Source organism: Aplidium turbinatum, chromosome 16 (genome assembly GCF_918807975.1).
Source record: "Aplidium turbinatum chromosome 16, kaAplTurb1.1, whole genome shotgun sequence".
Lineage (NCBI taxonomy): Eukaryota > Metazoa > Chordata > Ascidiacea > Aplousobranchia > Polyclinidae > Aplidium > Aplidium turbinatum.
The window spans coordinates 6,341,493-6,354,650 of NC_137487.1; the positions used below are offsets into that span (position 1 = coordinate 6,341,493).

The 13,158-nt window shown below is 38.8% G+C and overlaps 1 protein-coding gene across 1 annotated transcript; it reads left to right on the plus strand.

Moving 5' to 3' along the window:
* The first annotated feature begins 684 nt into the window (after nucleotides 1-684).
* On the plus strand, nucleotides 685-4,930 carry LOC145785399 (B9 domain-containing protein 1-like). Its single transcript, XM_082597055.1, has 5 exons — nucleotides 685-1,050; nucleotides 1,453-1,633; nucleotides 2,319-2,478; nucleotides 3,140-3,239; nucleotides 3,834-4,930. The coding sequence occupies exons 1-5, from the start codon at nucleotides 982-984 to the stop codon at nucleotides 3,930-3,932; spliced, it is 609 nt and encodes a 202-aa protein (XP_082453181.1). The 5' UTR covers nucleotides 685-981; the 3' UTR covers nucleotides 3,933-4,930.
* Nucleotides 4,931-13,158: the final 8,228 nt, after the last annotated feature.

Sequence of the window (13,158 nt, forward strand, 5' to 3'; positions counted from 1 at the left end):
TGCAACCCCCACCTAAATAGATTAGCTCCAGTGCAGCCAACGGCACATCTGATCCTGTTCAATGTGACCAATGCCTTTCTTGAGAGGTCTGCTCCAGGAGGGATGGAGAGTGCTGGTATAACTGAAAACTGGGGAGGGATATGTGGCAGCTCGTTCCATTCCTGGGCCCATGTCTCCATGCAGCTGAAGTTCTTATCCACAAGCTGTGTAGCATATCGATGGAATGGGCCCCTTGATGACAGGCGTTGGGGTCTGACTGGTCCATATCTTTGGGAGTGACTGTGGAGAAGGTGTTGAGGATCGAGTTTTGCATGCAAAGCCAGTTTGTGAGAGGCTTCTTCCCTACGGACATGAGCAGGAACAATGCCAGCCAAAGTTGGCAGATAAGCAGTAGGTGTGGGGCGGAGACAGCCAGTGATGATGCGCAAGGTGTCGTTAATGCATACATCCATCTTTTTTGTGTGTCTGCTACGGTTCCACACAGCTGTGGCATATTCGGCTGAGCTGTAGACCAAGGCTAGTGCACTTGTACGCAAGGTTGATGCTCGGGCTCCCCATCCTGTTCCTGCAAGGCTTCTCAAGAGGTTATTTCTTGAGGTAACTTTGGCACGGAGTGACTCGATGTGGGGTTTGTAGGTCAACTGTCGGTCAAGTTTTACTCCAAGGTAAGTTGGGTTTGCAGTGTATGGTAAAGGATTTCCTTTTAGCGATACAGACAGTTGACACTGAGAGACTTGTCGGTTTGTTGTCATCAGTCGAATCCAGGGCTCACCACGTGGAGGTTGACAACTTGAGCCCCAGAAATTAAAATGTGGTATAGTCAAACCTTCCTTTTTCACTTTTCAATAAATATTTTTTCATTTCTATCAAAGGGCTGTGTTTAAAAACTCCAATTGAAACAGCTTTTCTTTACAGCATTGTGTGTATAGTAATGCTGGAATTAATGTGTATCTAAAAATATCGTACAGTGAATATTTGACCATGACTGGAATTAACCCAAATCCTTCAGTATTTTTACTGATGGCAACTGGACAAATAGAAAGTGCTGTTGTAAGTACCATATACAATTATACATGCATTGGATTTCAGATATAAAATGTTTTAGCTATAAGTTCATGGTGTTGGTACAAGCATGTCCAAATGTTTTACCTGCTACAGTAGGCTACCATTATTTGGTTTCAAGCATGGATTAATGTTTGCACTTTTTCACTTCTAACTTTTTCTAGACTTCTACTGTGTTGGCATGTATTGTTTGCAGTACGATGAAATAAAAACCAATTGAAGTGATATTCTGTAGTTAGCAGTTGAAGAGAACTGTTTTCTGGAATAAAAATATTTATTACCACAGTGAACTCACAGCATCAGGCTAAAACAGGTCATTAATATCTACATTGGAAAATAAAATATTTAGTTTGACAGTTTTTAATCTAACCTTCTCATATGTTTATTCAGTTTCCTGATTTTGATGAGCTTTACTGCAAGTTTTCGTATGTGCATGGCCAGGATTGGGTAGTGACCAATGGGTTAGAAGAAGGGATTTCACAAATCACACATAGGAGTCGAGATGAGAGACAGCTTTTTGTTTGGAATTTTCCATTGGAAATTACTTACAAAAGCACCAATCCGTTTGGCTGTAAGTTTACTTGGCTTGGTGATTGAAGATTTGAATAAACAAGATGGCAAAGTTCTAAGCCAATTTCATGTCCACTCCTAAAGATAGCATTAATTGATTTGCCAAGACACAGCCTGTTAAATCATTACCTTTCTGTTGGTGAATATTTTCACCATACATGCAGTTAACGCTCACCCAGCATCAGACTTTTGACAATCATAGGCAAGTTTAAGAGTGCACAATGATTAGTTTTACATGTGATTATGCCATCTCCGAAAGCACAAATCACTTATAATGAAATCTGTGTGACTCTTTACATTCAGCATTGATTTGCTCTGTATTTACAGCAGTCACCAAAGTATAGTCAAAGTAGTCACCAAAGCAGCTGACTTTGGTGACCTTTTGGTCTTTCGCTGCCATTCTTGTTGTGCGATTTATTTGTGTTTATTGTGTACGGTATTGTTGTTTTTTTCTTTCTTTTTCACCAACAAAACAAAAATAAACTGAACTGAACTTTATGATAAAGAATCATTTACTACACAGAGAACACAAACTCAATAAAAATTACAGTAACCACAAATGTCCAGTGGCTAATTTTGCTACAAATTGACATTGTTTAAACTGAGCTGTGATTAGTTTTTGAAAGTCCAAATTTCAACTTTGCAAGCCTGATACTTTTTTTTTGATACCAACATTGAATTTACAGGGCCTCAAATTGTGGTCAGCTGCTATGGACCAGATTCAATTGGAAATGACGTTGTACGGGGATATGGGGCAGTTCATATACCAATGACTGCAGGGAAGCACACTATGGATGTCCCTATGTTTGTCCCAGTTTCTACTTCAAAGTTACAGAAATTCACAAGGTATCACATTATTTCTGTGCTTAAATTGAACTCACAGTAAAGTCATACAATCATTCGTAATTAATTGTTTTTATTTCACTGTTTGTTAAAGTTGATAAAATTAGATATACATATGTACCTTATTAAATTAAACGTGGTTTAGAAAGTAATGCAGCTGATTTAATTTTCTCCAGCATACATTTAAATAATAGCTAATTCTTTTACAGATCATAGCTTGGTTCGGCAACTAAGCTTTACAGATTTTGTTCACAGTAAATAAGGAAAGTTTTAACTTCTGCAAGTCAAGGTTTAGGCTACCTCTTTTTGTCTTCTTCGTTAGAAAGTAAAACTGGCATGATTGCCCCAAAGCAATATGGACAGAGCAAAGAATTTTTTATGTCGAAGGGTGGAACAGCTCTTAACATAAGCAGAAGGCTAGAATAAGTGCATGGTGATGATGCAGTACAGCACAGTGACCTCAGGGTGGCTTCGGACGTCAGTGGAGTACATAGTGGAAGAATTGTGCAAGACTTGAACATCTGCTGGTACCTTGGTGGAAAAATATTCGAACCAAACTACCTTAAGTTTACCGAAGCAAACTTCTCGAAAACAAAAACCTTTATTTTGACTTTTTAAGTACCTTCTTACTATGATCGTTTCAAACGTTTCCTTGCTTATTTAGTTGGATGTTGGGCCGGCGACCGGAGTTCGTTGACCCGAAAGTTGTCGCTCAATCAGAAGGCCGTGAAGTAACAAGAGTGAGGTCACAAGGTCACATCAAGGTGGGGTGATAAATGACTTGCAAGAAAATCAAACTTAAACGTAGTGTTTTTGTATTTGATTTTATTTAGTTTGCACAATGCACATTTGTTTTCCTGCTTTACTTTCTACATAAGCGCAGACGATCTATTGGCTCGTTTTTTGGTAACTACGTTTACCTTGCTATGTGACTACTCAGATTTCATATTTCAACAACTTGTTTGTACATCGAAAGAAATAAGTGTCGTCCGTGTGCGTAAGTTTCAGGACACCATAGGATGGGATGTGGCGTTTTACAAGATTATATTAGCGCTGACAGTTTGTCAAGCATCTACTTCTAGCCAATCCAGTTGTTTTTTTAGTTTAGCCAGTCTAGTTTTTATTCATGAATTAAAAAACTCGTGATAATATTGGCTACATACATATCTTTTTTGCGAACAATCGATAATTAATCTGAAAACCTTTTATTTAAGAGCAGCTGAGTCGTAAAATCTGTTGTTTGACTGTTAATATGATATCTAGTGAGTTGTAGGAAACTTACTCGAAATCCAATCTTAAACTACACATCATCACGTAGTTCGTTTTCCTTCGCTAAATGTCAGAAACTGCATTTCTAGATCACTTTCAACGTTGTGACAAAGGATTTGAAGAAACTCGGATATGATTTGACACCGTCCGATGTCACAGCTTTACCCGTCTCCTCTGCGCTAAGTTGAAAGGATTTGAAGAGCAAAGTTTTCGACAAATGCTCAAAGTAGCGCTAAAAATGGTAGCAGCTGTGTCGCACTGTTTTTTTTTTTGTTTTTTTTATTAAGCGGGCAAAGTAACCTCCAGTCTTGTTGAGAGTATTATGACACTGTTGTTTTGAACTTTGTAGAATAATGTAATTGTTGTACGCTTCATGCCGGCATATTGTGTAACTGTAGGTCTTGGTAACATCACGGCTGTTACTGCTCTAATAGTGATGAAGCTGCAAAAATTATCCTTGTGTTACGCCTTCACAAACTATCACGACTAACAACAGATGCATGCTATTTTGCTATGTTTTGACGAAGATAAGACAAGGCGAATTCTTCATTATCTTTTCACTCAATCGCACGCTTTCTAACTACAGTAAAACATCGAAAGAAGTCAGAAGCTTGTCAAAGAGTATTATTAATTTTCTTTATCCTGATCTATTGAAATTCAATTCTGTAATAGCACGAAGATTTTCATTTTACAAGTTGCAATTATTGTATTTGATGTGAGCGAAGATTGTGAAAGTAGATTTGACAACATAATGTCTTCAACCAACTGTACAGTTTTGATTTTTCAACTCATGTTTTCATGAAAAGTTTTAATTTTGTGCTTATTTTTGTGGTTTATTTTTTTAAATAATATATATACATATAGTTTATATATACCTTGAGGCTGCTAGTGCTAGTTTTTACGCAGTACCTTCTCAGCATAGCGATCTATCGGTCGTTCGGCATGCTTTTCACCTAGGATTGTAGATCTTTATCAAAACAAGATAACTCTAATTGGCGAAAAACAGACATTTCTTATGCCGACCTGTAGAACTCTAAACCGTAAATGGCCGCATCAGGAAAAATATTATTCGTGGGCCGCGTGCTAACGTTATTGTAATGTTTATTTGAGTAGTCGAGTAGGCTACGACATGTTGTCAAAATGGAAAAAAAAAAAATCAGCGTTAAGCTATGTTTTGTAAATACCAGCCTAACAATGTGTACCCATTGCGTTTGCAGTCACCAAGATGTTTGCATTCTAAAGAAAAAATGTAAGCTAATGAAGCTCTGATTGTTTTTGCAAATTGCAGTGGTAATGGTCAGTGAAATAGTGTAAAACACTCCCAAGTTTGTGCTTATTTTAAATTGAAGTAATAAATCAAAATCGCGGGCCGTATGCTGCACAGACTTGTCTTATGCACATAGCCATGTAACGGAAACAAATTATTTTCTTGTCGGCTCAAGTAGACCATCGACCAGTCTCTGCGAAGAGTGCTCGAAGAAGACATTAACCGATTTGTAACTTAACCATGAAAAAAGGTTAGTGACAAATAGTCTACAGCAGAAAAAGATCGGTCTGCCTTAACTGATGTTAGCCTAATCCTCAGCAGCGGATTGTAAATATCCTTTAGAAAAGTCGAAATTTTTTGTGCAAAAAAGCCGCTGATCGCTCGGATCTCGGATTTACTTAGGGAACGTTCATATATTACGTAACGCCTTCGAGGGGGAGGGGGGGTTTATGCAAAGCGTTACGTTAGCGTCACATCGGGGGAGAGGGGGTTCAAGCAAAACGTTACGTAACGCTTTCGAGTACGGAATGGTAGTTTTTTGTGCTGAATTCGTAGTGAAAAAGCGTTACATGGGGGAGGAGGGGGGTCAAAAATTCGGAAAAAAAAGCGTTACGTAATATTTGAACGTTCCCTTAGTTGACGGCGGCTTTCTAATTGGGACATGAAAGAGCGATTTCAAATAGACCCAGTGACGTAGCTGGAAAGAAAACTTTAAGGGGGCAAAAGCAACTGTTGAATCAAGCGTTATTCAACATACATTGCATGACCACAATGCAATAAAGTGAGTTAAGTTCTCGTTTTGCAATCACTGATAAAGTTGGTACCGGTGTAGCAGTCCAAGAGTTACTGCAGGCCAAAAGTTACAAGAGTTGCCAAATATTTCATTTAACTTTGTTTTGAAAAAGAATTAAATTTTTAACCTCTCAAAAGGTCAGATTAACAATTATAGGTATTTTGTAATGTTAACTGAAAAGCTTGCATTAGTTTGAGAGCAATGAATTCATTACACTTAGTTAAAACAATTTTCGCTTTTCTATCGTTTGCGAAAACGCCGGGCACCCGTGGTAACTTCTGGACTGACAGGAACTTCCAGACTGCAACGCTGCAGAAGCAGTCCAAAAGTTACTGCTATTGTAAGTGGGTGTACTTTTTCGAAATTCGTTTGGGAAAACTTGTAAATGGACTCAAAATTTTGCAGTTAAAACTGTTTTTTAACTGCAGTATAAATTTCACTTGGTCAATAGATTAAACCCTCTGCAAGTATGGGAAAGATGAATCCTAAGGATAAATATTCTCACCAGGAAACCATTATTCTTGACTTTGTTTCGTGCCACGTGTTTTCGATGGGAGTCCAACTAGTCCGGGGGCAGTGATGGTTGAACCTGCATTGTTGTATTAATTTTTTTTGCTGTTGATTTTGGTAGTCAAGGGTCCCTATTTTCAGAAACTGCTTGATGACATGTTGTCACCTTTCGGCAATTTGAGAAATTCAAGAAGGCCGCCATTACCTCTAAATGACCATAACTCACTATACATTCACCTAAGGAATGTGATTTTTGTCTCTATACCTAGGTTGTAGGGGTCAAGCTATCAATTAGAACTAAGTAGGCTATTATCTTAATATCGTATTACATCAACGTAATTTCCAAGATGGCCGACATTACATATAAATGACCATAACTCCCTACCCATTCACCTTAGGAATGTGATTTATGTCTCTATACCCAGAGATGGGCAAGATCACCAGTATTGGTGATCTTGAAGATCAAGATCACCAAGAATAGGTGATCTTGAAGATCAAGATCACCAAACTATGTGATCTTGAAGATCAAGATCACCAAACTATGTGATCTTGAAGATCAAGATAGTGATCTTGAAGATCAAGATCACTTTTTGTGTACTTGAAAAAAAAATTAAGTTTTTGATCAATGATGTTGCAAAAAATAATAACTATAAGCAATCTGGGTAAAGGTATATAGTTGGTATTGCTAACTTTTACTTTTAACTACTCGATCGCTGGCCTAAGAATTGTAATAAGTTAGTGACTGTTGCTATTATAGGCCTATCAATTGTTGACGTAGTTTGCTTAGAATCGCAACGTCACCCCCAAGGCAGAGGTTAATTACAGTAGTTCTGAAAAGTCGCAAAATTTGCAATTAGTTTTATACTTTTTATTTATAATAAATAAATAAAAATAAAGTTTAAACCGCATCATTTTTTACCAAATTTTTGTCTGGTTCATGTGGGAGTTTTTATTCGTGTTACTAAGTAGTTTTAACTTTCACTGCATTATGTAAATGTTTATTGCACCATTTATCCACCTGGCAACTTTGATACTGTTGTCTGCTATCAAAAAAGTTCAGAGGTTTGCGGTCCGACAAACCGCTCCATACTCAGACCCTAAACAAGTCTTGGTCTGGTTGATTTGCTGCAATAAACCACTTTACATGACTAAAGTCGGCTAGAATCCAGATTTTTTAACACCGCCATTCTAGACTTTTGAAACATCTAAAATTGGGTCAATAAAAGCAAACATTTCTTTAAAATTCACATTAAATCATTTTTTATTATACGCATAGCCGTACGAGCCAGGGGGGCAGCCGCCCCCCCTGTTGTTTCAAAACGTCGTGAATTCGGGCAAAATCTTGCAATTATTAGGGCAAAAATTGCTATATGAAAAGCTACAAAATTGCATGAATTAAGAACTATAAATTAATATCTTTTACCTATCAAACTAAGTACAGCCTCTTATTTGCACAAGAAATGTGCCGCAAAATCTTCATTTGGCCACACAATATTGATTTATTGAATTGCATGGTGATCAAACTGTAGTACGAAATGCATTTAACCAACAGCATCATGCCAATTTGGGCAGCCACCAAAATATGTCTCTAATACTTTTGTGAAACTGCCCAAATCAAAACGCAAAATTTGCTATATATATAGCTAATTTTATTAATTTTCACAAATGCATCGTGTTGATTTGGGCAGCTCAAAACATGAAATTATTTGATAAAACTGATTAGTCTGTTTATGCAACTGCCGAAATTAGCGTGAGGCAGTTTCCCCAAAATGAACAAATTCATTAATTTAAGGCAGTGGCTTTTTCGTGAACAACCACAGTAATGTAGGTTATATATGATATCGGTCATATAGTGTTTCAGATTGAAAGACTGGAGCCGGTTAAATAGTGTTTCAGATTAAAAGACCGGAGCCGGTTAAATAGTATTTCAGATTAAAAGGCCGGCGCCGGTCAAATAGCCACAGCCTTAATTTTTCCCATTTACATAACTGTATCGTCTAGATTTGGGCAACAAAAAAAATATGAAATTATCTGATCATAGTCTATTTATAAAACTGCCCACTTGGCATGATACAGTTGCCTCGCATCAAAATTTACAAAGTCTTTAATTTTTTTCATAATATCCATAAATGCATCATCTTGATTTGGGCGACTACAAAATATGAATTTATATGAATCTGGTGAACACTTTTATAAAACAATTCGGGTGGAGAGGTTACAGTACTTTTTCAACCATAAACAGACATAGCTATTAGCTAAGCAACACCACAACATTTAACAAAAAAATGTTATAGCCTACCTGTTAAAAGTAATGTTAAGGTGTAGCTTAGCTTTGTTTGGTTACTTTAATAAAAGGGTCTGCTACTATTCGGCGATTTTTTGAAAATCCAACGACGCCTTCTGCAAATCCGACGATTGAATATTATTCAATATTCAGACATTGAAAATGTAAATACGAACTGTTAGACTAATTGGGTTCTTTGAATCCTACGTCACCGTCTGTATGCAACCTTGGAATATATTAGTTAATTTTTGTCATCAAATTACCTAGCCTACCGTAGTCCGTAACTATCTTTTTAGAAGTAGTGCTGCCAGACCTTTTTATTTTTTGTACTAAAATTTGTATCATCAAAACTACTTTAATTGATTTCAGAACAAAGTTTATTTGAACAGAAGTAGTATGTCTGTGTTTTATTACATTTAATTAAATTTCTCTATTGTTATGTACTTTTTTCTGAATCCGTATGGTCACACTGAGCAGGTTTCCTGCAATGTTTATTTTTCTGGGTCTTTTATGACATCACAACTGAATATTTAAGTGGGGTTGTTTTTTATTTGTGGTGTGCAAAACAATATTTGTTACTCCTATCTACCATGCCAAAGTGCAGAAGCATCGAGCAATGCACATGCACAGGCAAGGTATCTTCAAAGAGGAATTCAGTTCTTCTATCTTGATTCCTTTGGTAAGAAATTCTAGGTAGCTGGTGGCGTAGCCAAGGGGGGGAGGGGTTTGGGGGTTGCACCCCCCTTTGGCACGTGTGTGACGTCACGATATTGAGAATGATGCTTTCAGTCTATGCCTCTAAAACAAAGTTTGCCTAATTTTAAATGAAATATGCAAAGAGCGAGTTTTGCCATTACCAAACATTCAAATATCTCAGCCAGGAATTAGCAACAAGAAAACATAGAGACTTGTAGCTTTATTTCCGAAAAATGCCGAAGAAAACATGATCTTATCCTTTTGCTATGCCACCGGACAGCACCATTTTACAGGAATATTCATACCCACATTTTTGTTGAAAATATTTTCAGAATGCACCAAATTCAAAGTAATTTTTCAAAATTTTCTGGAGGAGGCCCCCCAGACCCCCCGCCGACGGGTGTCGCCACAAGCGAAACACGTCATCAAACCCCCTCCCCCTTTCAAAATTCCTGGCTACGCCACTGCTGGTGATCTATGTCAGTTTTTCACTGTTATCATGCACCGCATACATTATAGCCTATTTGGGCAATTTCTATAAAAGCGTGCACATTTGGGCAAATTTACGTTCTGCCCCCCCAAAATGGTTTGGTCTCGTACGGCTATGATTATACGTCAACATAAAGTACACGGAAGTTGACTTCTTCATTATGACCAACACAGAAAACTTTTTCAATTTTGAAATGGCAACACTGACCAGATTTGATGGAGACTTTAAATCGTCTTTTGTTGGACACATATCATATTAACAGTGGCTTAATGTTAGTAGTTGCCACTAACTGCTTTGTACAGTACGAGTTCTAAAAAAATGCCCCTATGTAGAAAGTAAAATTCAATTTTAAAGTGATCTTGATCTTATTGTTCTTCAAGATCAAGATCACACAAAAAAAAGTGATCTTAGATCAAGATCAAGATCACCAAAAAAAAAGTGATCTTCAGGATCAAGATCACGCCCATCTCTGTCTATACCTAGGTTGTAGGGGTCAAGCAATCCATTAAAACGAAGTAGTATCTTAATATCGTATTACACACATAATGATAATTTCCAAGATGGCCGCCATTACATATAAATGACCATAACTCCCTACCCAGTACCCATTCACGTTGGGAAGGTGATTTTTGTCTCTATACCTAGGTTGTAGGGGTCAAGCAATCCATTAAAACTAAGTATTATCTTAATATTGAATTACATATACATTTTCCAAGATGGCAGCCATTACATATAAATGACCATAACTCCCTACCCATTCACCCCGGCATTCACCATGTGAAGGTGATTTTTGTCTCTATACCTAGGTTGTAGGGGTCAAGCATGTTAATATCGTATTACATAATGGTAATTTCCAAGATGGCCGTCGTAACACTATATTATCTTAAATAGCCTACTATTTAATCTTGGAGGAAAATATGAAAAGGAAAACGACAACAGGTGTTAGCCTATATTATAACAAATGTTCTTTATTTGCAAATCTGAATTCTCACACAGACTACCAAAAGTATGTTATACAATTCATAACTGAGGATAACTGCCACTTTACCAAGTAATCTACACTGTTCTCTAAGCAGACACAGACGTCTAAAAAACGGCGTCCAACAGGGATCGGTCCTGGCTCCACTTCTTTTTAACATCTACACCCACGACCTGCCAACTACGGTCTCCGCAAAATACGCTTATGCAGACGACCTGGCAATTCTCCACTCCAAAAAGTCGTGAGAAAGTCTAGAAGACACCTTGAGCCAGGAAATGAAAACCCTCTCAACTTATCTCCAGAACTGGCGACTGAAACTCAGCGAAACCAAAAGTGTGGCAGCAACTTTCCACCTCCACAATCGGGAAGCTGATCGTGAGCCACACGTCCAGAACAACGGAAAATCTCTGTCCTTCTGCCCCGAACCAAGGTATCTTGGGGTGACACTGGACAGATCGCTCACATACTTCCACCATTTGGTGTCACTGCTCAAGAAACTGACATCCTGCGCTGCGCTACTCAAGCGCCTGGCAGGCTCTAGCTGGGGGGCGAGGGCTGACACTTTGCGTAGGTATAGCAACCTTAGCTCTTGTCTACCCTTCAGCAGAGTACTGTGCACCTGTTTGGTGCCGCAGTGCTCACTGCCATAACATTGACACTGTTATAAACTGCGCACAGTGACGGGATGCATGCGTCCCACACCATTGGACAATCTCCCCATTCTCGCTGGCATCCAACCCGCTGAGCTTCGTCGCGAAGAAGCCACTTTGAACCTCAGTCGATGGGCACTGGAGCCTGACCACCTTCTCCACCGCGGGATATTTGCTCTCCCAAACGAGCACCCCGTCGACTGAAATCAAGACACCCATTCGTGCTAGCCGCTCAACTTCTGATCAACGCAGCTGATGAACGGGACATCTTTGCGGCTGCTTGGGCGGACCATGGATGGAATTCTGAGAGGAGGTCGGGCACCACCAGACTCTATTCCTTCATCTCCGACGCGAGTGGAAGGTCTGAGTGTCATGGATGATGAACCCAAACACTGGCTGTTCTCTAGTAGCCTTCCAGTGTAGTCCGGGAACATCGTGAACGTGGGGTGGTAAAAGAATAGACCCTCAGCCCCAGACGCTCACACGACGACGTCGTATAGTTTGCTTGAGTGATTTCTTGCCACCTGCGCTGCCTATTTCCGACATGAATATGCTGGTCGCCAACGTTTTGGGTGTTTCGGATCTTTTTGAAGCACACAAGTTTCACCACAAAACAAACAATGTACTTTGAAGATAAACCCTGGTAATGATGACCGTCTCATGGTCTTAGGCGGAATGTAAGACGAGTATTCTGGATTCTTCCTTTTGTGCCTCTGAACCTGGCTTGAAGTGTACGGTCCGACTAAAAAGAAACGAGACTGGTGAATTTTAAAGTTTATTAAAACCCATAGCAAGTGAAGTTCACTTTGAATACGAAGTACAACTATAATGTGACCTCTAACGGTCACCTTCAAAATATTCGCCATCGGCTTCCATACACTTTGTCATTCTTCTTGACCATGCCCTGAAGCATTCTTCAAATTCCCTTTTTTCTACTGATTTGATGTGTGCTGATTGGTGAATTCACAGTTTTCCATTGCCGGCTTTGTCTTTTTGTTTCAGGATCGTATTGAAAAATCCACGATTCGTCTCCTGTGATGACCCTTTCTAATATTGTTTCATCTGCATCAATTTGTTCAAGGATGTCTTGACACACGTTCAGACGACGAGCTTTCTACTCTTGTGTCAAGAGCCGTGGAACCATTTTGGCACACACTTTTCGCATGCCCAACTTTTCTACCAAAATGCTTCGGACTGTTTCTTTGTCAAGTCCAAGTTCGCCAGCCATAATTCGAATAGTGAGCCGGCGGTCACTGCGAACCAACTGACGAACTTTTTCGATGTTTGCATCTGTCTTGGAAGTGGAAGGCCTTCCTGATTTGAGATCATCATCCACATCCTCCCTTCCCTCCACAAATCGCTTGTGTCATTCAAACACTCTTGCTCTCGACATGCAAGAATCACCATAAGCCTCACGCAGCATCTTCAAAGTCTCTGTTGCTGTTTTTCCAAGTTTAACACAGAATTTGATGTTGATTATTTGTTCAGTTGTCATTTTGCAAAATTGAAAACAAAATCACTTTATTCAATAAAAAAGTATAATGGAAATTGTTAACAGATACTTTACCACCTTCACTTAACTCTCCCTGAAAACAAACGCAACAATGTCATTGTGACAACACATCTGTCGAACACTCAACAGATGTTATGAAACTCTGTGAAAGCATTGATTCGAGTGAGACTTTTGTATTACGCAGTCTGTGGTGTCAGTCTCGTTTCTTTTTAGCCGGACCTCGTATGTTGAA

What these genes read in the sequence shown, in the direction of transcription:
- LOC145785399 (XM_082597055.1), top strand. Translation starts at nt 982, where the DNA reads ATGACTGGAATTAACCCAAATCCTTCAGTATTTTTACTGATGGCAACT. An exon ending in AAGCACCAATCCGTTTGGCT is followed by an intron (nt 1,634 to 2,318) that starts GTAAGTTTACTT and finishes TTGAATTTACAG; the next exon opens with GGCCTCAAATTGTGGTCAGC. An exon ending in AAGTTACAGAAATTCACAAG is followed by an intron (nt 2,479 to 3,139) that starts GTATCACATTAT and finishes TTGCTTATTTAG; the next exon opens with TTGGATGTTGGGCCGGCGAC.